Below are 24,407 nucleotides of genomic sequence, written 5' to 3'. Positions count from 1 at the left end.
GAGAAGAGCGCTTATGAATCATTTTCCTTCTCTGGATTCAGCTCGTCTACTGCAGCCCGGCCGGGATTATATCATGCCTTATATCATATGCTTTGTTCCATTGTGCCCTTTTTTCTCCCCACCACTCCAGAGAAATGTCTGAGTCATTTGCGGCCACTGTTTGACTTGATAAATGAACGTCCCTGTCTAGGTGCAAGACGGTTACAGGTTAGGTTGCGGGATTGACCTTAACTGTCACCATGCATACAGCTCATTCTTGCAAATCATATTATATTTCTATGTGGCCTCCAGCAAGCGCACACGCACACGCATACACATACACATACACCAGTCCACACCTTTAAAGGAGTATTACCGTTTAAACAACTTCATAGTTCGGTCATTTACTCGCACTCATGTTCTAAAATCAATGACTTCTGTACATTTTTTAAATTAAAAGCACAAAAAAATGATATTGTGAAGACGTTTTTTTTTGTCTGTACCAATGAAAGTCATTGGACTCCACATAAGATTATGCACTGTATGTACAAAAAAACCAAACAAAACAAAATGATAATAGGTTTGTCATGCATTTTTGCAATGACTTAGGGTGAGTGCATTCCTTTATACATAATATTCCGTTTAAACTGTTAAACTGAAAATGATTTGAACTTGTCTTTTTGTTTGAAAAAATAAAATGTGTACAGTAATGCACGTCCAATGGAAGTCTATGGGGAATACAGTTTTTTTTTATAATTATATCTCTTTGAGGTTAAGTAAACAAACTAAAGTTTTATTGTCAAGGACCTCACAATGTATTCCTTGTAAAAGAACCTTGTTCTAAAATGTATAGGCACTTACATATTTTCTTATACTGTATGTATAAACACCTAATTTTACTGTGGGGAAAAATGTAAATGTGATGCTATAAAATCAAATGTTGTAAACGCAGCAGTCAATGATTTGCTTTTCATAACGATCACATCAAAATAAAGCATTATCAAATGGCAAATGTGGGCATCCATTGTAAGTGCATTATACTGTACTTTTACTATACAGTATTTTGATTTTGTAAATAGAAGCACAGTTGACAACATTCCACTTAGCTATTTTTTATCTTTGACTTCCTTATTAGGCTGTAACTTTTGGCTTGGGTTTTGGGATTGGGAGGAGAGAAGGGAAGTGAATGCGTTTTGTTTGTGGAGCCGCAGTGTTAAAAAAATCAAGTGTGATCTGTTCAGCGAGCGCATGCATGAAGGGGTGATGTGCAACTGTAAATTAAGTTACAGCTAGTTTGTTAAGACTAAAAATCTAATGATTTCTCGAACAAACCTAATTATGTGAAGCTCATGAATTTTGTATAGTCTTTTGCTACTGTTATTGTGAAATAAAGAGCTATCGAATAGCAGTAAAGTGCTGATTGTTGATTAAAGATTCTTGCTCAGAATGTTAAAAAAGCACATTTTGGATATAAAGTTTTTGTATTTACATTATTTGCGACTACTTATCAATACTTAAAGTTTATTTTTTGTATAGAATTATGATTTTTGTCTTCATTCGTGATTTCAGTTGTTGTTCCTCCTCGCAGTTTCTACTTTATTTCTTTTAATTGGTAGATTCATGTATTTACCACAAAAAGTAAAGGCTTGTGTAGTCTATGGAATTTAATTATCATCAAAGCTCAACTGTGCCATTTTTCAGCATCACCTTTCTCCAGGGACTCTGAGTAATCGGCCCCTATGATAATTTCTGCTGTATTTAAACCTCATCCATCTTATACAGTCCCAAAACACACTGAGACCACCCTGGATCAGTTCCTGTTTCTATAGGCTAGATTGCCTGTAATTGGTGGCTTGACTACATTTACATTAATTCATTTATTGGAGCCTTTTATCCAGAGTGACAAATGAGTAACTCAGAGGTCTAGTGCATATCACAAAAATGGAAATGAAGCCAGTGATAGCTCTCATTATGTCTTTGTAATTTGTGTCATAGGATTTACTTACGGTGTCTGTGTCAAAGAGCAGTCTCCTGCCTTTACATCAGCGCAAGACCTTCTCTTCAGTTGCTAAGAGAAATTTTCTTGGTCTAGCATGAGCTCTTAGCTGTTATGGAATGACAAATTATTAATGTTATTATTATTGTTATTGTTAAGCCCATAAAATCTGATACACACTGGGATGGACCAGATGTGTTACCTCCCACAAGGACATGTTAGAGCAGATGACCTTTGATCAGCTATTTGGTGTAAATTACATCAGACCGATGGATCAATATCTCCTCTCTTCTGCTAAATCTCATTTGTCTATGGGGATTGTACACATTCATTAGCTGGTGAACATTCAGACTATACTATTATGTGCATTTTGCGGTAAAGCGCTTTGAAACAAACGTTGAATAGATACTATACATTAAAGAAACAGAAAAAAAAAAGAATCGCGAGAGAAGGTGTAAAACTATATATAATGGTGCATTTTTTTTATTGAAATGATTAATAGTAAAACAATTTTTTTTATTAAAGAAGAGCAATAAAACAAAACTTTCATATAAAAATATAAACACAACATTATGCCACTTGTCAATTGTTTACGACATGACTTAATTACAGGTTTACAATAAATTAAAGGATATATTCTCAGTTTAAATTCCGTTTAAAATTATTGGGTAAAATAAAATAAGAAAATTTAAATAAATAAACTGAGATGAATAATTCAGGCCTGAAATGTTAAGACATTTATGTAACGTTTGTAATATTTCACAGCATTAATGTTGCTACTGTATTTTGAGCAAATAGATGCTGTTGGTTGAGCAAAATCTTTCAAAAACAAGCAAAAAAAAATAACGATTTGGTCAGGGCTTTTCTTTTGTGAAAAATTGGTTGGTCAACTCTCCTGTCCGCTAATAAACCCATCCACTATTTGCTATATAGACTGTGCCGCATCAATCAGATGGCACACTTTCTTTCTTTTTTTTTTCTTTTTGCCATCAGGACAGAGGAGACATTACAGGCAGAGAGAGAGCGAGAGAGGGAAAACCAAACCAGTCTTACCTCAAGAGTGAGAGCAGACTAATATTTAGACAGCATTCAGTAGTAGCTATCCTTCTTGACAGCTCTCAGTTGTTGGACCCACTGTAACACTTTGGTGAGTAACTTTAATTGAATGTGCATTTTAAGATTGATCCATCCACTCTCTTATATCACTCTCCGGCTTATTTAGATCCTTATTGGCAGAAACCATCAGTGGATCTGATGCAGTCATTCATTTAGCTGTGTAAACTCTGCCAGAATGCTAAAACTACAGAAACAGGAGCGTTCCGAACAGATGCTTTTGTACAGTACAGCGCTAATACTGCGCCCCAGTACAGGACACAGAAAAAGGTGGTGGACAGATGGCTTCCTTGATTGCGTTTCCTTTGATCTATTACAGCATCGCAGGATTCTTTAGGGTATTTAATCATCTGATGGTGGGTTGGTGCAATCCGTCCTGATTGAGTAATGCTAGCAGAAATATTGCAGCTAGATCCTCCCCAGTGCCTGAACCTGGGCATTTGTTCAAAGGAGGTCAAGCCCACAGGACACGCAGGTTTATATTATGGCAGTCTAAGTGGGATGGAGGTTTAAAAGGCCTCGTCCTCAAGCCATATTGCCCATTCGGTCATGAAAAGATTAATCATTCATGAGTAAAAATTTACAGGGGACATTTTCTCTGCTGCTGCGAACTGTCGGAAGCCCATCGTAAAGACCTCCCACCAAACACACATGCATTCACGCCTTCTCTTTTACTCCAGCCCTGCTTGGCAGCTTTCTGCATGAGGAAGTGTTAAATTGGCTGCGTTAGTATTTTTTTGTCGACCTGCTCAGAGCAGGCCTTGTAGATGGAGACGGTCATAAATAGAGGGGTTCTAGGAATAGCAGGCTGAAGTTTATAGCATTTGACCTTTACTGATGCATTATGGGTAAACAGCGAGTGCGTGCTTGCAGGCATCTAGAGTGCAGACGCCCCACTGGAGGCCAACGTTACCGTGAAGATTATTTGTGTGTGTGCGCGCGTTTGAGCGTGTTGATGCAGTATGGATGCACCTGTGGAGCGATGTGGCCATAAACCGTCTATGTGAGTCTTTAGGGAGCTTCGCAGACTGTTACCTAACAACGGTGGTCTCCCACTGCATCATGACTTTCACCTTTATCTTTTGAAAGGATGAGAGAGAAAGAGAGAAGAGGGAGAGAGTGGGCGGAGGAGAGTCAGGCAGAGGGAACGTGTGGAGAATCGGTAAACTGGGGAATCCCAGATCTGTTGGCGTCTGTCGCTCACACTCAGACTTGCATCTGATCACTCCAGAGCTGCTGTAGACTTGAGAGCCGCTTTCAGCCAAACACCACTCCTCCATTCAGAACTCTTAAACCACAGACGCTATATCAACCGGATTTGTTGGGCCTGCGCAAGTCTTTACTAGGGTGTTACAAGCAGGAATGGAATTGGAATTGTAAGAAATATTATGCTTTTGATGATTATTTCTTTGATTCTGATTACTTGTTTGAATATTTTTTTGTACTTTTAAGAAATTATTTTTAAAAACAAAAAAGCAACTCCACTGTTAAATTATCATAATGATAAACAGTTGTGCTTACTGCTTACCATTTTTTTAGGTTTCTCTTCTCTTCTCTTCTCTTCTCTTCTCTTTCTCTTCTCTTCTCTTCTCTTCTCTTTTTAAAATAAAACCGCATTCTCTTAGAATATATTCTTACTCTACTGTAAATGTATAGTTTTATATTAACCATATATTACACAACAATATTCAATAGTTGCTTTTTATTTGCATGGAATAAGTACGTTAAAAATCATTCTACTATTCTTCAGACATTATAATCTGTAATTATAGTGTAATCTTCTCAGGTGGAGAAAATCAAAATAAAGTGAGGAAAAATATATATATTAACATCTTAATATAATATATTAATAATAATGTTTCTTGATCAATTGTTTGTCAATTACTTTATTCTTGTTGCACTATACTATTAATTTAAATAACCTGCTTAAAAGAGTCATTGCCATGGAGCTGGATATTGGAAGCAATGCATTTTAGTATGGTATTTTGCTTGAATTAGTTGAAGAATACATATGCGGGAACCATTACCGAAACCCATAGGTGTTCCGGGTCTGTGACTGACCACAGCAAATGGATGCTACCCAGCCTTAGCTCTCATTTGCAGGCGTTTCTCAGTTTTTTACCACTTGCTCCGCTCAGCTGTCCATCCTACAATCCTCTGCACAAGCTTGCCACCCATAAAGAATGAATTGGAAACACCCGCTCATCTCTGCTTACTATGCGTCAGTGGACATTTGCGGTTAGGGGTTTGTTCAAATCCCTTGCCCCAAATATGAGCAACAAAAATAGCGATACTGAAAAGATCACGCAATCAATGTACTATCGCCCTTTTAAATTTATGTGATAAAGATGCTTCTTTTGTCTTGCCGTCCCTGGAACAGTGTCTCAAATAGGCTATCGGGTATCAAGTGATTTATGAACCGTTTTAAAAAATGATTTGTGTGGAAAGAGACGTCCACTGAAAAGCACTGGATGTCAGCTGATGGGTTTGTGTTGTAAATCACAGCCTGGTGGGCATCCTGTACTTGTGGCTAAAGAAGAATGCCAATGGATCTTTACTCAAGATAGATGAGTGGAAGCAATCTCATTTAAGCCTGTCAATAAGACTTGCTTTCGCTAGAATTGACCACATGTCAAAGAGACTTGGACAGAGGAGGCGGGGAAAGAAAGAGAGAGGACAAAACCCGCCTTTTTCCCCCTCTGGCACTGGGCTATATATAGCTAGTGCTAAAAGGTCACATACCTGGTGGAGTAGACAACACGAACGCTGTTACATTTGTCTTTTTCTTTGTTTCTTTCTTCTCTCTCTTTCTGCTGTCTCCTGTGAAATGGATGTGTCCTGTCATGCTCTATTACCACTCTTTCTCCATCCTGAAAGATGTCCTCCAATCTCTAAATTGAACTTTTAAGATGTCTGCTCTTGTCATTATATTAACCCTGTAGCCTGTAACTGTTCAGGATAGAGAACAATAGATCCTCACAGTCAAGATAGCTTAGCTCTGTTCCAAAACCTACCTTCCAATATATACCTCCTAAATGACCGATTCGGAACGTTCTACTCGGAAGCAACTTTGCACACAACACAAATAAATGATTGAAGAAAAGATGCGACTCTCTCCTGATTGAAACAGAGTTTGGTAATAGCACATTGCTAGGCTAACGCCACGCGTTTGAAGGCCGCGAAGTTCAAAACAAAGGGTTGTTAAATGGGACGGTCTAGCCTATGGTGTATCGATCTCGCTGCCTAGCAACTGTGACAGCTGCTGTCGATGAGCGGCAGTAATATTTATACTAAGTTATATTCAACACTATGAAAACAAAACATGCTTAACAGCATGCTTGAATGACTATTAGTAAAATTGCATCTAAGCAAGACAGAACTCAGCATTGTAAAGTTTTTTTCTTTTTATTATTGTTTTTTTTTTTATGGTACCCATAGGTATTTGATTTAGTTAAAACCTAATACTTTTACAATTTAAAAGTATAATCTAGCATTTTCTGGCACACAATGAATCTTTTGAAAGTCTGTAGTTTGTATTTTTCATTGTTCAGCAATCAAAAGACACATTTCACCTTAGAATTGAAACAACCTTTGTTTGCCCCGCTGTCACACATTCAATCTTCGAATGTAGCCTTTTGAAGAATGTGGTATTTGAATCGAGACACAGATTAAGAGGCTTTAAAATGCATAGAGTTTGTCCAGTCTTTTATATGAGTAAATGTGCGGTCACATTTGCTATTGTTTGGTTATTTGGTGATTGGTCTTTTTAAGAGATTACAATCACAAATTTTGTAAATGATTTGCAAAAACAGGATTCGCAACAAATTGTCTGTGCAAACTGAGCAATAGAAAGCTGCTTGGTTTCTGTTTGAGCTGTGCATAATCGTACCTCATACATCACATATTACACGTTACATTATTGTCAATAGAATTTTTTTTCCTCAGAAATTAAAATTTTGGTAATCAATTTAAAGTGTTCTATTTTGTCCTCTATTATGTAATATTTGGCTTACTGGAACCTAAATTAGCTTAAATGTGTTAACTGTGTTAATAGTGTAATATTGAACCGGTTTTCCTTGTCTTTCATTTGTATGTATTAATTGGCTTTTTTAATAACGATGACATATCTGTAAGTATTGTTATAAAGACTTCATCTGGGTGTATATTCTAGTCTATTTATTTTTCTTTCCAAAGTCGAACCTTTCGACATCGATTCACTGTCTTGACAATTAAATGCCATTAGAAAATATTCGCAGAAATTCAAAGCTTGAAGTGGGCTACGGTTCCCAAGTTTTCTGAAGGAACAGAGCAATAAAAAAAACCAGAATTTGTGCAAACACGTATGAGATTTAAAGGCTGCAGAACAGCAGAGAATAAATCTTTTCCAACAAATAACTTTTCCTCACACAAAATCATTGTGATTTTCATTTTAAACAAAGTAATCTTTAATCACCAAAGGCAGTCAAAAGTGCTTTGTATAACTAGGTGACCTTGTTAATATTGGGATGAGAAGGGGACATCATGCGTGAGAGGAAGATGAATTCATAAACCTATTAACTACATGATTAGAAGGCGGATTAAACATGCATCGGCTATAGTTGGATCAATTAAAAATGCTGATGTGCGTAATGAATGACAAGGTTAACAGATAGTTCTCTTTGAATTCCCGTCTTGCAATAGGATCAAGCTGTCCTTCTCACCTTCATATCAAATAAAGCTTTTCATTCTCTCACTGTCTTTGTGACAGTGTTGCACAGTATGCATGTAGTCATTTGGGCCGTGACACACACACACACACACAAACATGCACTTGCACTCATATCGGATCGCGTTTGGCTTCAGGCTGTAATCCATGCTGTGGTTCAGAGCAGTGAGCACCTACGGAGAGCCGTCTGTATTACGTAACTTTTGGAAGTGAAATAATACACTCCCTAATGACATGCACCAAAAGATCTTCTTGCTGATGATGTCATCGCAGGGTGAGGAAAGGACAATAGATCAATCTGCATTTCACCGCACGCAGCTCTGTCGGCCAGGACACAGCGGCGTTACCTAATGGTTCTGAATGTGAGAAATGGCGCCTGCAGCAGTTCACAGGAAGCATGTCATCCAGCTCCGTACCAGATGTTTCCTGTTTCTAAAAGTGTCAGGGTGCGTTGCATTTGATGGCATTTTAAAATGCATGAATACCTGACATCTCTTTTGTTTGTTTGCAGTGAGCATGTGTGTTTAAACTGTGGCTAAATGTCTTTCACAGGTCAGTGCTGTGTTTTACGTGCTATGATTAAATCAATGAGGAACTGTTTGCGGTCTCTGCAGTGATCTTTTTCCCCCTCTGACTTAAATCTTGAAGTAGCCCCATCTGACCACTTGAGGGCATCTTTGCTGTCTTAAATGCGTACATAAATGCCTGGCAGGAGTTTTTTTTAATCTGCTTTGTTTGCCTTTGTTGTTCATTAGTATGCTCGTTTTCAGTCAAATAAGGTATTTGCAACACGTCTGTTAGATCAATACATAAGACTTAGAAACTGCTGAGGTACAATAAGAGCATTTCTAGATAAGTTGACAAACTATGATGGGGTCTGTTAAGCAGCTAAGATTGTGTTTGGGATATTATGATGACTGTTGTCACTTGTATTGTGTTCATGATTCAGCTATAAGGCTGAAAGAGTCATTACAGTGTGACATATCGGATAATGGCTGTCATGAGGGATTGTTTAGCCACATTTTGCTGTTTGTCTGATTTCTCAATGATATCACCAAGCTGGTCTCTGCTGCGCTCTTGACCTCCCTCTTGTGGTTTTATAACAGCATAGCATAAAACAAACATTCATCGCCACCAAAAACAAACATTTTCGAGCATTAACTGTTCAGGTCTGCGTGCTGTTACTTTAAAAGCTGTTGCAGCTTTTTCTGTTTTCAATTTTCCATCAAGCACTTCAGCTAAATGCATTTTGCAGCACCATACCTTTTCCGTATTACTTTACCTTTCGATTTAGATTTAGGCACCTTGCATCATTGCTCATGAATTCCTGTTGTGTCTGCTCTCAACCGGTTCCTTTGATGATTTTTTTTTTTGTCTATGTGTATTCTAGTATCATGGCAATAAAGGTTTAGTCATTCGGCAACACGATTTAAGGGACATTTCATACAAAAATCATTATTTGGTTACTTTCATGTTTAATCAAACCGTTGACCTTCATTTTATGAAACATAACAGTAGAATTTTTAAAGATTTTGGTTATTCTTTTCAATATATCGCAAGTAAATGAGGACCAGGTTCTAAAATGACTTCTGAAGCTGAATGATGACTTCGTGAGAGCAACAGATCAAATTTTAAGTCAATATTCACTTAAAATTCAGATAGAACTGCACTTGCATGAGAGCTTCTGTGAAACTGTTTATTCCTTCACAAATCATAATGATTTTTTCACAAATCAGACTGGCCCGACTTAATGAAATCTTTTTGTGTGATTTCAGAAGGAATATAGTGCAGAAGTCATATGGATCACATTTATGATGCTTTTGTATCTTTTTAAGCTGGAAAAGTGCATTCCATAACACTGTACTTAAAGCCTTTATGTATAATGCATTATAAAGGTTAGTAATACATTATATCTTGTTGTAAATAATTCTAACTGAATTTAAATGCATAACGTAACAATGAATTGATGAGTGTTATAAAGTATTAACTGTGGTTATAATTATTGATGAGAGCATAATTAACGTATTAAATCTACTTACCTCTACTTTTGTAATTCATTATACATAAAGGCTTTAAGTGTTGCCATCCATTCTATTCCATTCATCATGTATGGAAAGAGCACAGAGTGCAAACTCAGTTTACAGAATTTCTCATTTTGTATTCCATAGAAGAAGGAAAGTTACATGGGTTTAAAGTAAAAAATTTGTCTCTGCCATAACAAGCACCGCTGATTCAAAGTTGAGAGTTGTAAGCTTTACTTATTTTATGCAGTGTCAAATATTTTATTGAACTGTATAGTAATTGTTTGAAGTTTTGTTTTCCTAGCCTTGAGTATCAAATAAACAATCCTTTCACAGATATTCTCTCTTTCTCTCTGGGGATTGTGGGATATGGATCTGAGAGCTTCAGATATCCAGTGTTGCGCTGTGTCTGTTTTGGGAATGACATTTAAATGTGTGTTTTCCTTCAAGGGAGAATCTGTTTGCTGTAAATATGTCAGAGAGAGTTTATCACGGATGCATAATGGCTGGTTTGTGTTTGCCCTGGTTGTACACACACAGCAAACAAGCAGTGTGTAGAACAGAGTGTGTCAGGGTTATCGCACGCTTTCTGGAGATACTAACTGTGGAAGTGTTGACGGTGAAGGCATCTTAGTTCGCACCTGTGCTACGATCACTAACGGTATTACGTGCACTTCTGCCTGCTGTAGGCCAGATGCTAGACAGCTAATCTGTTTTCCCGGCTGATGAGAAGGGTCCAGAGCCGGTCTTTGTCTCCGTGTTCTCTGCAGCTGACCTTCCCTTGGTTTTTAGCAACTGGTCAGCAGTTTTTCAAGACTCTGCAGGACTCTTAAGGTTCCTCTGCAGGGAGGCGAAAGCATTGAATCTCTTTAATTTGTGGAGGTCAAGATAAATGAGTGTATAAATGATGTAGCGTGAATGCTTTTGGATTATGAAACATAAGCGTCGGTGATCAACATGTGACATGTAGTCTTTCTGTCTTACTGCACTGAGTTGCTAATGTTAAATCACTTTCATTCATGTCAGATCTCTTTCATTCATGTGAAAAGTTCAGGTTTTTTTTTCCACAGGCCCCTCTGAGAACTTTTGACATTTGACAGAGTAATTCATGGATTAGTTTAAAATTAATTCATGCAATTAGAGTTCAAATTGTCAAATATTTTTTAAAATAAGCTATTGACATTTGTTAACATTATGTAATAAACATATTACTATTAACATCAGTTAAGATTATTAATAAATATTAAATAATTATTCATCACAAATTCTGCAGAGGTATTGTTCATTGTTCATTCAGGTTAGCTAATGTTAACAAATTAAATGTGAAACGCTACAAAAATGTGTCATTACATTATTTAATGTATTAACTAACATAAACTATGATTTATTGCAATACATTTAAACTATTTATTAATTTTTGTTAATAATGTTATTTAATGCAGTTGTTCTTTGTTTGTTCATGTTAGTCCGCAGAGCATTAACTACTGTTAACAAACACAACTTGTGATTTAATAATGCATTAGTAAAATAATTCAGTTAATACATTGAATTCAATATATGGTTCGTTCTTAGTCCATGTTAACTAATGAATCCTACTCGAAAGCGTTACCATTAAATACTTTTGTAAGGTCTTACAGAATTTTCTTAAATATTTTTAACTTATATAATTGCAATTTTAGTGGAAATTTTAATTTAATTTATTATAAAGTGTTATTGATTAAATCTGTGGTTGCTGAGAGTAAGATTATATATGTTCAATAGTACAATTATCTAATCATTTTTTTTTTTTTTTTCACAATAATGTTGTTCCAAAATCATATGACTTTATTTTGTGGATTGCAAAAGGAGAAATATTGTTCACTGTTGTCTTTCTGACACAAAAACCAGTGCATTAGCATTAACCCGACTGACAGTCTGCACAGGGTTTTTGTTGACGTAGCGTAAGATTTCTCATTGTTAGGCATTCCAGATCAGTTTTCAAGGAAAGTGATATATAAGTGGGCAACAAAAGTACAGTTCCTATTGATCTGCGGTTTTGCTAATTTTAAATGAGCATCGCTTCGGTATAGAATTACAACACAGTGATTTAATTCAGGCGGTATTAATTTTTAAGTAGGTTTCAGGTCAGCTGAAAAGATTTCAGCCCTGATAAGGCCTGTGTGTGTACGTGCTTTGAGTCACTTCTTCTGCTTCTCTGCATAGCGACACTGACGAATGGAACAAGGCCTGTTTAAGGCTGTTCATGAGAGATTCATGAACCTTCCTCAGAAGAATATTGAGTCAACTGCCATGTGTTTCTAACACATTATAATTTGCCCGTCATTCAAAATGGAAATCACTATAACAAATATATGTTGTCAGTGTGTGAATTCATTATGCATTTCATTTAAGCCAAGGGAACAAATCCTAAAATCATCCATCATGAAGGCGGACGAACTCGAGTGGGGGAAAAAAAAAACCTTGCACTATAGTAAGTTGACCAACAGGGATTTTCCATGTAAATGCTGAAACAGGCAGTCCAGAGAAAAAGGTTCAGATTAGGGATGGGCATTAGACTAAGCAGCTTGCTTGGTATTAGCATTCAATGGATGTACCTAATAGAAATCCCATTTATCTCATGAATTGTTGGGAGCACTGATGTGTCTCTCTCCCTCCAGCTTATTCTGTCGCTGTCTCTGTTTCTCAAGTTTACAGATTTTGCCATTTTGAATTACGTGTGTGTGTTTTATTTGTAGGGGTTTGTGTGGGTGTCCCGCAGGCTTTTGTTAAGATTTTAGGTGGGTGTGTTCTTGTTGTTATTTGGTTCCGGCCAGTGCAAGAAACAGGCCACAGCATGTGGTGTGTGGGAGCAAATACACTGCGGACGATATGTACTGAAGGGACGTTTCCTGTGCGCCAACTTCTCCTATCAGGGCATTCTCACTTTTTCACAGTCTTTCTTGAAAGTCTGTGATCTTGTTTGAAAAGCTCACATTACTACAGGCTATAGGCAGGCTACATTTTACCCTTTGGCTTCAGTTCGAGATGACAGCATTTGGCTTTTATCAGAGAGAATGATGCGGAAATAGCAGTTCAACATAATATGACTGTTGATGTCAGTCAGTGTTTCCTGGACCACTTTTCAGCCGATGAGTCACTCCTCTAGCACTGAACCTTCAGCGCAAGTACAATGCAATAACGAATTTTTTAAAGAATAAAATAATGGTAACATCAACATCAAACAAACATCTCTTGTGCTTAAACACAACATGTGTACAATCGGACTTCTTTGTGGTTTAAAGTGCTCCTATTATGGATATTTATTATGGAAGATGACCTTTCATGTTTTCATTCACTGCTCAAAGTGAATAAAAACATCCAGCAAATTTTAAATCTGAAAGTGCACAGTGTAAAAAGTTCTTTATTATTTAAGTTATCCATCTTTTTTTTTACATACCAGTGTACACAATAGTTCAGTTTACTCTTTTGGTCTGTTTTTTAAACTGAAAACATATACAGTGTAACAAGTATTATGTAATTTTTTAAGTCAAGAATACCCTACTAGCAGCCTGGCCCAGTCAGCCAGTTCTTTTTCTGAATCATAAAGAAACTATGTGATCAGTGTAGGCTTATTCATGAGCAATTGTTTCTTAAGAGCTGAGCCTTTTGCAGTTAAGTAACGCAATATAAAACCTTAATACTCATTCAGAGCTGATTAATCAACATCTGACTCACTTATTATCATTAAATTCAGTGCTGTCTGTATCATTTATTATTTATATGCATATAATTAGCAGCTCCTTCCTGCAAAAACAGAGCTGTGTGTGAAACACTGATCTCAGATAAGGTGACTGCAGCCGAACAGCTTAGTAGCTCGCAACGAATGGGCACTGGACCCAGATGTTCCCTAAAACTCAAATTAGCACATTTTAAATTGCACGAAGGTCTTTATAGTGGTGCTTTAACTTCAACTGAACTGAACATAATTATCATTCCAGAGGTTTCTCAAGGCTATTCACTTTTGGCCCATTTTGTGTGCTCGGAGGTCCCTTGGGTTTCCACGGGGAGATTACTTTGCAGAGTCCTTCCCTCCTCTCTCTCACAGACAAGAAAAAAAGAGGGCTTTCCAGGCAGAGAATCAACTCATTTAAATTCACAGTCTCTGCCCAGGCTTTCTCGGATGAGTGTTTTTTTTTTTTTTTTTTTTGCTCCGCTGCTGACAAGACACTTTTGAATGTTGCATACTTAAAACCGGATCAAAGGACAGGCAGAGATGTGAGCAGAATTTTTAACTGTTGTTCAGGGAGAAGCTCTGTCTATATCCATCTCTTTGCAGCTCATCCTGGCATTTCCCATCCCCTGGTGGGAGTAATGGCGTGTGATGCGTCGTGTTCTTCTCTGTCATTTAGACTTATCTCTCTCACAGTGTTATGAGAAATTCACTCTGCTAACACTGTTCAGGGGTCAGTGATGAGGCAAAACTGAAGCGCTGTACATGACTGAGCACTGCTTTTTTCAGTATAATACGGAGCGCATGTCAGCGGTGCCTATAAACCGATGACATTTTCGGTATAAAAAAAAGCCCCTGCAATTTCGGTCATGTCATGAAACCTTTTACCACTCTCAGAATTCCCCGCTTCTTTCTGGTCAGTGAGAAATCACAACTGAAAATTACTTTAGGAAATCACAATGGCACTTTACACATCCGAAGGTGTCAGAGTTTTTAGTAAGACAGAATTCCCAGTGTTCGCAAGTACCGAGGCTGCTACCTTGTGCCAGTGATAAAAAAAAGAAGCTAACTTTGTATAGTAAAATGTGTGTGGTGCTTGGTTCTGCAAAACGTCTTGGATAACCCCTAACCCTATATGAGCACCAATATGAATAATAATGATATAACAATATAAAGTAATGTGTTTTGATTTAATGGTTGTGTAGCACAACCCATTTTAGCCCATGATAAAATGGCTGTAGTTTTAAGAATATGTGTGGTTGTTTTCAGGGAAGCAATCTTGCTCATTTTACTACATTAGGATACATTTGACATTCTCACCTATGTAATGAGATCTGTTGTTGATATTTAAATGTCAGGCTTAATGGCAAAACCCTCAAGCTCAAACAGACTTGTATTGATTTGCTAGATCCCTTTGTTCTCATCTCATTAATCTGCAATTTGATTCAACACAGGTGCTTGTCTGTCATTGGCTTTTAGCTTGATTTAGGGACTTGTCACTTTTAGCAGTTTTTCATAACACAGAACAAGACTGACTTGTACGTACAAGCAATGCAAATGAGTTTTGGAATTTTACTTAAAGTGAGTGAATCGGGTTCTATGAATTCAATACAGGCATGTTAGATCTTTTAATTTTTAGAGTTTATTTTATAGCGTATACCACATTTTTGTACACAAACATGCACGGATTTGTAAAGAATATGCAGTAATAAATGTTTAAAGCAGCAGACTAAAACTTTGTTAACACATGATCTCTCTTTGCTGTGTGTTTAATTTTGCAGGTTATATATCTTATAATTAGCATTTTGGAAAGAAAATATGAATGTTTTGTGTTTTTAATGCTTTGTGTAAACATGTCTTCACTTCTTATCGTATTGGAAGTGGAAGGTGAAGTTGAGTGCACTGCATTGTGGGATATAAAATCCTTGTGTATAGCATATTTTGCCAACTGTAGTAGGTCTTTCAATGCAAACAGAACATTTTCAAACTGTGCACAGTAAACATATTGCATGCAAAATAGTGAGAGAAATATAGTAATGTCATTCAGGAAATACCCATGTTTTTCAGACAAAATATCACCAGAATTACAATTGCTTTAGTGTTGTTTATGAGACCCATAATTTCTCAATATAATTTTTCTTTATTTGCAGCAGGAGAAAAAAAAGCTATCAGGAACATGAAAGCATGAGATTGTTTTCTTTAAATGTCTCTCTTTTGATGTCTTATCCAATAATTCCCTCGATATGAGAGAGAAAGTTATTCTCTGCCATTTAGGCAGAAAACTCGTTTCTCATTTTCCTTTTAATCCTGTGATTTGTTCTAGTCTGCTTTTTTAATTTTTTTAGCTAAAGCCATTGCAGTACGGCATGGTGAGATTTCTCTGCAAAAAACTCCATTCATTGCCACATTCGACGTCTTCCTCAGTGTCTTCAGCTTCTCAGAACAGTGACATTTCACCAAGCCTATTAAACCCAATGTCAACACTAACCAAAAATCATTACCATCTCCTCTATTAAATTAAGCTCTCTCTCCCACCCCAACAGTGTGAAACAATTTGATTTAAACAAAGCGCTAAATCTCCTGTTTTCCTTTCGTCCCGGCGTGCGTGACGTTAAGTCCAATTTACAACTGCTGTCATCACGACAGCTAATAAAAACCAGACGGCCCTAAAGCCTTCCATAGTGATACAACGATCAACTTGTTTATTTGGTGTCTCTGTCTGCTGTGACATTTCTTGAAGTAAGATGTAGTTTTCCTTTTTGTATCGCTCCACTGGGCTTTGGTGAATTTGCAGTTCTTATTCCCTGCCAATGCTATCTCATCCATCTTTTTCCCTTTGATATGTGGACAGCTTCAGAGTACTGCATTTGTATAAAACAGAAGCTGCAGTCATCTTGTGTTTTTTTTTTTTTTTTTAAAGGCTAGCCTCCGTTCTCTTTGATTTTTGCATGTATTGTATCGTATGGCTTTTACCAGAATGGCCATGTTTCATTCATCTTGACAGCTAATGTTCATAAAAGACCAGGTGGAGGACAGCGAGGGAGGCTCAAGTTGGCTCACATTTATGTAGCAGTTAATTAGTTCTACATCAAAAGTGCTTCTACTGAATTACACATCTGTTCTCTTATGATCTTTGAGCTCTGCTGTTCGCATGGGTGCCTCCACATTAAACTCTAGGTAAACTTGAGTAAAACAGTTCATCTCAGCACGTCCTCATTATTAAAAGTTCAAAATGAAAAACTGTTTTTTAGGGTTTTTTTTTTACATTTGTCTCTGAAATCTCTGCGGAGATCGCCTAAGCTGGCTGAACAGCAATTGTTTGGGGCAGATCTTAACTAATAATGTTATCTGTGAGTATAGACCCTATAAATGGGGCCGTGTCATTGACAGCCAGGCAGGGAAATGCGCTGTTACCTCGGCTGAAGCTGCAATGGGTTTGCTATGGAGTCTCATACATTCAGAAGGAAAAAGCATGTAGGTATGTGCACACTCGTATATTCATGACAGCGCAATTGTGTTTTTTAATAGAAATATAGTAATCACTTATGTGTGGAAGTTCAGACAGAATTTAATACTTGTTTGCTATTTGGTTTTATCTTTTTGTCATTGGTTTTTGCCGTGTAGCCCATTCGCCATCTGAACGCTACCTTTTATTTTGAGTAAATGCTTCTGAAGCGTAAACTTTCCTGCCATACACCGAAGATGATAATTAGAAAGGGAAAAGATCCAGTTTTGTATTCATTTCAGTACAGAGACTCAGGAACTCATATTACGCCACGGGCATGTTCTTTCTGTTTTTTTTGGGGGGGTTTTGGTAGTTTGTACCGCAGACTCGTTCATTACTGTTTTTTTCCACTTAACCTCGTTCTCTTTCTGTACACAAAGTCATGTTGTCAGACTGTAATACCTCTGTTTAAGCTGTAATATGCTCCTCACTGTAATTTACATTTGCATTTATTAGCAGCTTTTTTTAAGCTGGAATAAATTTACAAACATTATTGCACTAGGCTATATAGTGTTTCCCATCATAACTATAACGTACGTTCAAAAAGTCCTTTGGATTCATAGGCTACATGTTTGAATGAAGAATGTGAATGAAGTACAGAAGCCTTTATGTTTATGGCTTGTGCATGAAAGCTAGTGATCTGTCTGTGCTATTGTAAATAAATGGAGTCATAGTTAAGCTGACAGTGTCCGCTGCTGGCGGCTGCGCAAACTGCAGTGCCTGCATCACCGGCAATGATGCAGACAGCTTAAACTCTCATTATTTTAACAGTGTGGTGCTCACATGATTTATTCTGGCATGCTAATAAGCTAATTTCTTCCATCTTAATGCAAAATGTAATTTTGCATGAAAGCGTGTACGTTCTTAGAGTTAATATATTTTATTGAGTGAATACACATATTTTGTATTTCTTCTTTAATCTGACCAAGCAGTGTCTGGTTTGGAAATGCCACCCCAGACTCACATCGCCAGTCTATTTGGGTGGAAGGGGTTGAAAAACAGCAGGGGGATGAAAGACTGAATATTTCATTGCAGCGACAAACAGCAGATGGCCCTCTTGAGTTTTTCTTTTTTTTTAATTCCTCCTCTGTGATTGTGTTTCTCTGGCGATATTAATCTAAATGAGAAAATACTCTGTGTTATTGGGGCATGATATTAAATTGGCACCCCAGCCCTTATCGCAACACTCATTACCATATGATTAAAGAAACAGGCGACAGATAAATGTGGGCCTACGGCAAAAAGCAGGCACTCATCCATACAATGCGTTACATAGGTGTGTTCGCCTAAAACACTGGGGGTCTCGGTAGCACCTCAGAGGTGTGATGTAGACCTGCTTCATTTTGCACTCGTGGGGCGTGTCGGTGGAGTTGTGTGAAATTAATTTCTTAGAGATGCACATAAACACGTCTCTTATAAATACGTGCTTCATTGTTGTTAACACACACAAATAAGTGAAGCGCGTATCTCCGTTATCGGGATTGAGAATGATTAGAAACACTGGCATCTGAATATATTTATAGTGTTTAAAAAACGCCTGTCTACCAGCTTCTGTAAACAGTTGGCTGTTTTAAAAAAAAATTCTATTAGATAATTCATATTTTGAAATATATAAAGGCTTTCATCGGCACGGTTTGAATCGGCTCGTGTACAAATATATAGGGACATAAGGGTGGGTTTTTCTCGTCTTCGAAAGGATGGCAAAGGAGGAGTTTGTCGTTAAGACTTGTTGATGATCTGTGAGGCTGAGGCGGGAAGCGCGTGGTCGTTAAGACTTGTTGATGCCGTTGATCTATGAGGCTGAGGCGGGAAGCGCGTGCGCCTCACTCGCTCCAAACGGCTGGAGACGCTAAATGAGCTCGAGCTGAAGGATGAAGAGGAGCATTTCTTGAATACGTTTTCTTTCCTGTCTAACGCTAGCACTTATGCTGCACATTTGTGTACTCCCGCTTCGGGGAAAGACTTTTTTATTTGAGTTTATTTATTTGTTCGTTCCTGTCACACCGGGCAGACGTCATCCTCATCGGAGCCGCTCGGTGTTGCTTACATTTCTCCCTCAGAAGACACGCTGCTTTAGAAAAGGAAAAAACGCGCATCGTTACTGAAAAACCACGCGACCTAGAACATGAGACTGAATGGGGAGTGATCGTCTGAGGAGATCCCTTATCAACAATAAACACCTTCGTTCAAACTTACCTGAACTCACCGTCGTTACGCCGTCGGTTATTCTCAAGATGAGTGGACGTTTGAACGGAACCGGCGTGGATATCCGCTAAACTTGGTAAATATGTGAGACATATGAATATGTGTAGTCGCAGGGCTCCACCTGGGAGACGAAGGTGGTCGCGTTTCTCCGCTTGACAGCTCAGAACGAAAAACGCTTTGTTTGCTCAGACTCCGGGAGTGGACGTCGCTGCCCAGGGTGCTGAATTTCACCAGGACCGGGTCAGAGATAAACCAAGGAAAGTGACGGATCAGAGAGACTCTCAGGCGTGCCGTGAATATATTTTCACGTTCTGTATTTTGGAGGAGCCGGGCAACTCATGTGATAACCATTTTACGAAAAGGGTTGTGAAAAATCAGGAATGAAAAGTCACCCGCGAGCCGCCTGAATTCGAAATGAAAATCGGACAACATGTGAAATACGGACAGTTGAGTAACACTTCACCTTTGTATTCATTATGCTAATTCAGTGTCTTATTTCGCCCGTCGTGATGTGTGGATATCTTTGATCATCATCCGTGCGTTTCCGAGGGCAGAGCACAGAAACAGTCGCAAAAATGGGACAATAATTGAGACAGATCGGGCGGTTTGTTGTTGTTGTCTGTGCTTTGTGTGTAAGGAGTTCAACAGCCCTGTTTTTGAGACATGGCAGCGGCGATTGCCAGCGGTTTGATCCGCCAGAAGAGACAGGCACGGGAGCAGCATATAGACCGACCATCCACCAACAGAAGGAGAAAAAGCCCCAATAAGAATAAAGGGCTTTGCAACGGGAACCTGGTCGACATCTTCTCCAAAGTGCGAATCTTCGGCCTCAGGAAACGCAGACTACGACGACAAGGTGTGGGAAGTTCCGTACATAAGAAGTCTATGCTATGTTTAATGTCTTGAGATAATATACGCCCACATTTCATTTTCACATTCAGCTCTGACAACAAGGGACTCACGGCACGGAACTGCTGTTTATCTTGACGAGAATAGCTGATAGGGTTTGCATAGACTTGTGTTGTGTCTTGACAGATTTCTTTGACAGACTGCCTTTTTTTTCCCCATCAGCCTTCAAATCTCAAATTTTTTAACGCAAATTGTTAAATATGTAGTAAGACCAGTCAGCAATGAGACCACATATTCAGCTTAAATCTATGTACGTCATACTTTTGAAAATATTTCTCAAAGCAATTCTATTCCACCATTGAAGGCCACATATATCAGCTGAATATCGTTTTGATTCAGACTAGATATATACGCTTTGTTTGAAATATTCTGAGATTTGGCAGCCTCTCTATCTTTGCTGTACCCTTGGGAGGTGTTGATGTTGAATTATTGGCACGTTTCATGAATGCAAGTAAAGCAGCAGGTGCCCAACGTGTTGCAGGGGAAAAAATGTTATCACATCATCTGTAAACAACATCCAATGACAGCTTATCTTAATAGAAATGCCAAATATTCAGTTTAGGTAAGATTAAAATAAAAGCAGTCTTTCTGTCACCCCAACAGTAATGGAGACCTGTTCAGATGAAAAATGAAATCATGATGTGACTTAAAGATTTATTCTAAATGTGTTTCTTGTACGACGATACTTTTTTAAATTTTATTTTCATGTATCATATTCATATTGCCATTTTAAAAATTTTATAGCATGCAAGGTGGCTTTAGAAAATATCAAAAAAATGATAAGACGACAAATCAATATTTTTTTTTCAGGAGACAAACAATATTATAAATCGACAGTCACCGCAGGGCAATCATATAATTAATATGTTAATGTGTAATTATATAATTATATACTCATTTTTAGAATCAGAAAATCTACACGTGTTGTGTGTGCGTTTTTGGCCTGCAAGCAAAAATTATTATTTAAAACGAAACAAACAAACAAAAAAACATTGTAGGCCGGCAGCTTATCCAATATATGAGTTACAGTCTGATAAAACTATAATAGAGGTGGTGATTTGGAATACTGTACATCATGGTACCTGTCAGAGATGTCCAGAGGGGAATCTTGCACAAAAAAGTAGTGAGTAAAAGATGTAGCTGTTGCCAGGAGAAACTGAGAGTGATGAATTAGCCCTGCAACGTCTCGGCTAACGTGCACCTGTGACGGCCATCTTATTACAGATGGTGAACAGCTCATGGCCTCCCCTCACACTCCCAGTGTTAACTTTTTCGCAAAGCTGTTTCTTAAAGGCTTGTAAGTCAAGTTTACCCCATCGTCGCTATTTACAATTACACACGGTGAATTGAAAACATTAAGTTGTCTTTAAGCATTTGCTGTTTAAGATGACTACCAGTGTTCACAGCTGGTCGGACGGCCTCTTTTGAGTCCTGTTGCCTGTTGCGTTGTTGCCTGAGTTACTTTTGACGGAGCACCCCCTGGGATTTACCTCATTAATTTCCCATTGCAGCTAGATTTACAAAATCTTCAGTGAGCATTTTCACAGCCTTGAGGGCTCACCAGGGGCTCTGTGAAGCTGAGCATTAGCCTGCCCACCCTCATAGGTTCTTTCACATGTGTGTGCTCAGGAGAAATAATGGTTAGTTTCGTGTTGGTAATTCAGTAGTGGTCACAGGAAGGACACTTTGAGCATAGCTTCCCATCATGCAAGGCAGTGAGATGCTACATTCGTCTCCATTTTAACTCTGACTTTTAGGTCGTGACGTGCAGACAATAGGAATATTCCCCTGAGTATGGAAAAACATGTGCAGACCATGAACTTAGCTATTTGCCTTGTGGCAGTGTAGTAAAAGAAATCAGAGAAGACAGTAGTTAAAAAAAAAAAAAACTTGCTCAAGAGTATTTTCAATGTCCCTTAGGTTTATCAGATCTCTGGCAAAATAAGCAATTATGATGATAATAATGGTGCTAGTGTGGACCTCAAGCCTTTGTTTTTTCTTTATCATTTGGCCAGCACAATAACCAAAAACATTAAACAAAGACCAGTCCTTATATACTGTTTCACATTGATTTATTTGGCTTTCTAGACTCTCAAGCAGAATGCTGTTATTGACAAGCCATTGACATGACCAGATCGTTTTTCAGTTCAGTTCAATTCAAGTTTATTTATATAGCGCTTTTTCTGATTCAAATCATTGCAACGCAGCTTTATAGGAAAATGTTTATACTTTGTAGAAACTTAGTATATTTTATCTTGGTAATTCTTATATGGTAATTCTGTATGTTGGCATCCTCTGTGTTATGTTGCATTGATTCAAGATTATCGCCGATTATTAGAGAGTTCTATAAATGTGTGAATAATAGGCCCAACTAAACTGACTTTACTTTTTTGGTTTTTGTCTTGATTGATTGATTTGCGTCGTCAAAGACAAATTTTAGGAATCATTCTTGGCACATACGGCAAAATTAAATGAAGGATCTATAGTAAGAGCAGATGATCATATATATATATATATATATATATATATATATATATATATATATGTGTGTGTGTGTGTGTGTGTGTGTGTGTGTGTGTGTGTGTGTGTGTGTGTGTGTGTGTGTGAGAGAGAGAGAGAGAGAGAACACAAATGTCTTAATATTTTCAAGCAAATATTTTCTACACAAGATCTTGCTTTGGTTTTGTCAGGTACATTTTCAATTTAACATGTAAAAATGGACACAGACAATTAACTTTAAATGCATAGTCAGTGCTGTCACCTGTTACCAAAGTCTTAGCTAAAATGTACATTATACACTCTGACAGTTGTTCATGCACAGTCTGTTTCACCCTTTACCCAAGATTTCAATATGGTGATATTGTACAATCTGGCAAAAAACAGTTGTACAACTGCAAATTACTTTATTTGCAGTTGGCCGGTATATATGTATCTCAGAATAAAGGTTGAATAAGTTTGCCTATAGATCAGACATTGAAATTGAATGACTGTTGGTATATTTATTACAGTTAATTTGGTTGCTGGACCCATATGCCATTTTGAGCCGTCCATGTCTGATATATGAATGGCGCGATTCAAATACAATGTGGAGGCTGAGTTGTTTGTTAATGTCCATGACCTCAGAAAAAAATCTCCAGACATGAAAGGTCTCCATCAAGCGGGTAAAATCAAGTGCATCTTTCATTTATTTAAAATCGCTTTGTTCAAAACAGGGAGGTTATCAGTTTGATTGCATCTCAGAGTGCTGCCATGTAGCAATTTTTACCCTTTTTACTCCACAGGACATTTTATGTCCCGTGGCCATGAAAAAATAAACATTGTTGTGAAGTGATTGCTTACTAAAATGCCCTGCTGCAAACTCAATTTATAAATTTAGTAGGTGGAAGGTTCTTATATAGCAAAACGTAGAACAACACTAACCTTGTATTCAAGTCTCGCTAAAAGCATGTAGCGAGCCAGGAAGGGTTCAGAAATCATTTAGTCATCTTTATCAATTAAGTTCAAAGAAATTAGATTGTTTTGCAGTGTTTATTGTCTTTTTGTGCTTCTGCATTAATCCGCTGTGAAAGTTCAGTGCTCTGAAGCTTATTATCCGGATAAATGATAAATATGACAGAGATTCTTCCCGGCAAGACATGGTTCAACACGCTGTTTGGACGTTACGTTTTGCGTCCAATTAGAATGCTCAGTGGAATGGAAGACCACCAGTGGAGACTAGCTTTTAATCTCTCTATGCTAAGTCTCATTAAAAAGTCTGATGAATCTTGTATACACTCAATTAGTTCTGACTGAAAGTGCATAGCGCCTCCTTTAGTCTTGAGTGTAAGGTGGTGCTTGTTCTTGACTGTGTAAATTACTGAGCTTGATGTCAATTCGCCTATAATGACTAAATTACTTTTTGGTTTTGCACGTTTGACTTCTGCCACGTTCCACCACATAGTGATATACAAAGTGATATTCATTGTTATTTATGGAAGTGAGAAGTATAGTGTGTGTGTGTCTACATGCATGTATTTAGATTTATTTTTATATGTACTTTATATTTGTATGAGGAAGTGTATGTGTGTATATATATATATATATATATATATATATATATATATATATATATATATATATATATATATATATATATACAGCTTATTTCTTGCAATATTGTTCTTATAAAATGTGATCAATATTTGTAGAAGAGTGTATGAATTTCATAAAAACTAGTCGTTCCAATATATAATGTAATAGTAGCCCTTTCTCAGTCTTTCCTGTGA

General features: G+C 37.5%; 1 protein-coding gene across 4 annotated transcripts in view; it reads left to right on the top strand.

Moving 5' to 3' along the window:
- Positions 1–24,407, top strand: part of fgf14 (fibroblast growth factor 14) — a 101,434-nt gene that overhangs the window by 41,418 nt on the left and 35,609 nt on the right. Inside the window, exon 1 of one of the 4 annotated variants that reach the window (XM_043249190.1) lies at positions 18,747–20,089. The exons of the other annotated variants lie outside the window; for them this stretch is intronic. Coding sequence (XP_043105125.1) covers positions 19,897–20,089 — 193 coding nt within the window. The 5' untranslated portion in view covers positions 18,747–19,896. Of the gene's footprint in view, positions 1–18,746; positions 20,090–24,407 lie in introns of those variants that run through there. 4 annotated transcript variants of the gene reach the window in all.

This window comes from Puntigrus tetrazona, chromosome 9 (genome assembly GCF_018831695.1).
Source record: "Puntigrus tetrazona isolate hp1 chromosome 9, ASM1883169v1, whole genome shotgun sequence".
Taxonomy (NCBI): Eukaryota; Metazoa; Chordata; class Actinopteri; order Cypriniformes; family Cyprinidae; genus Puntigrus; species Puntigrus tetrazona.
This window is presented reverse-complemented; position numbering and strand designations above follow the sequence as displayed.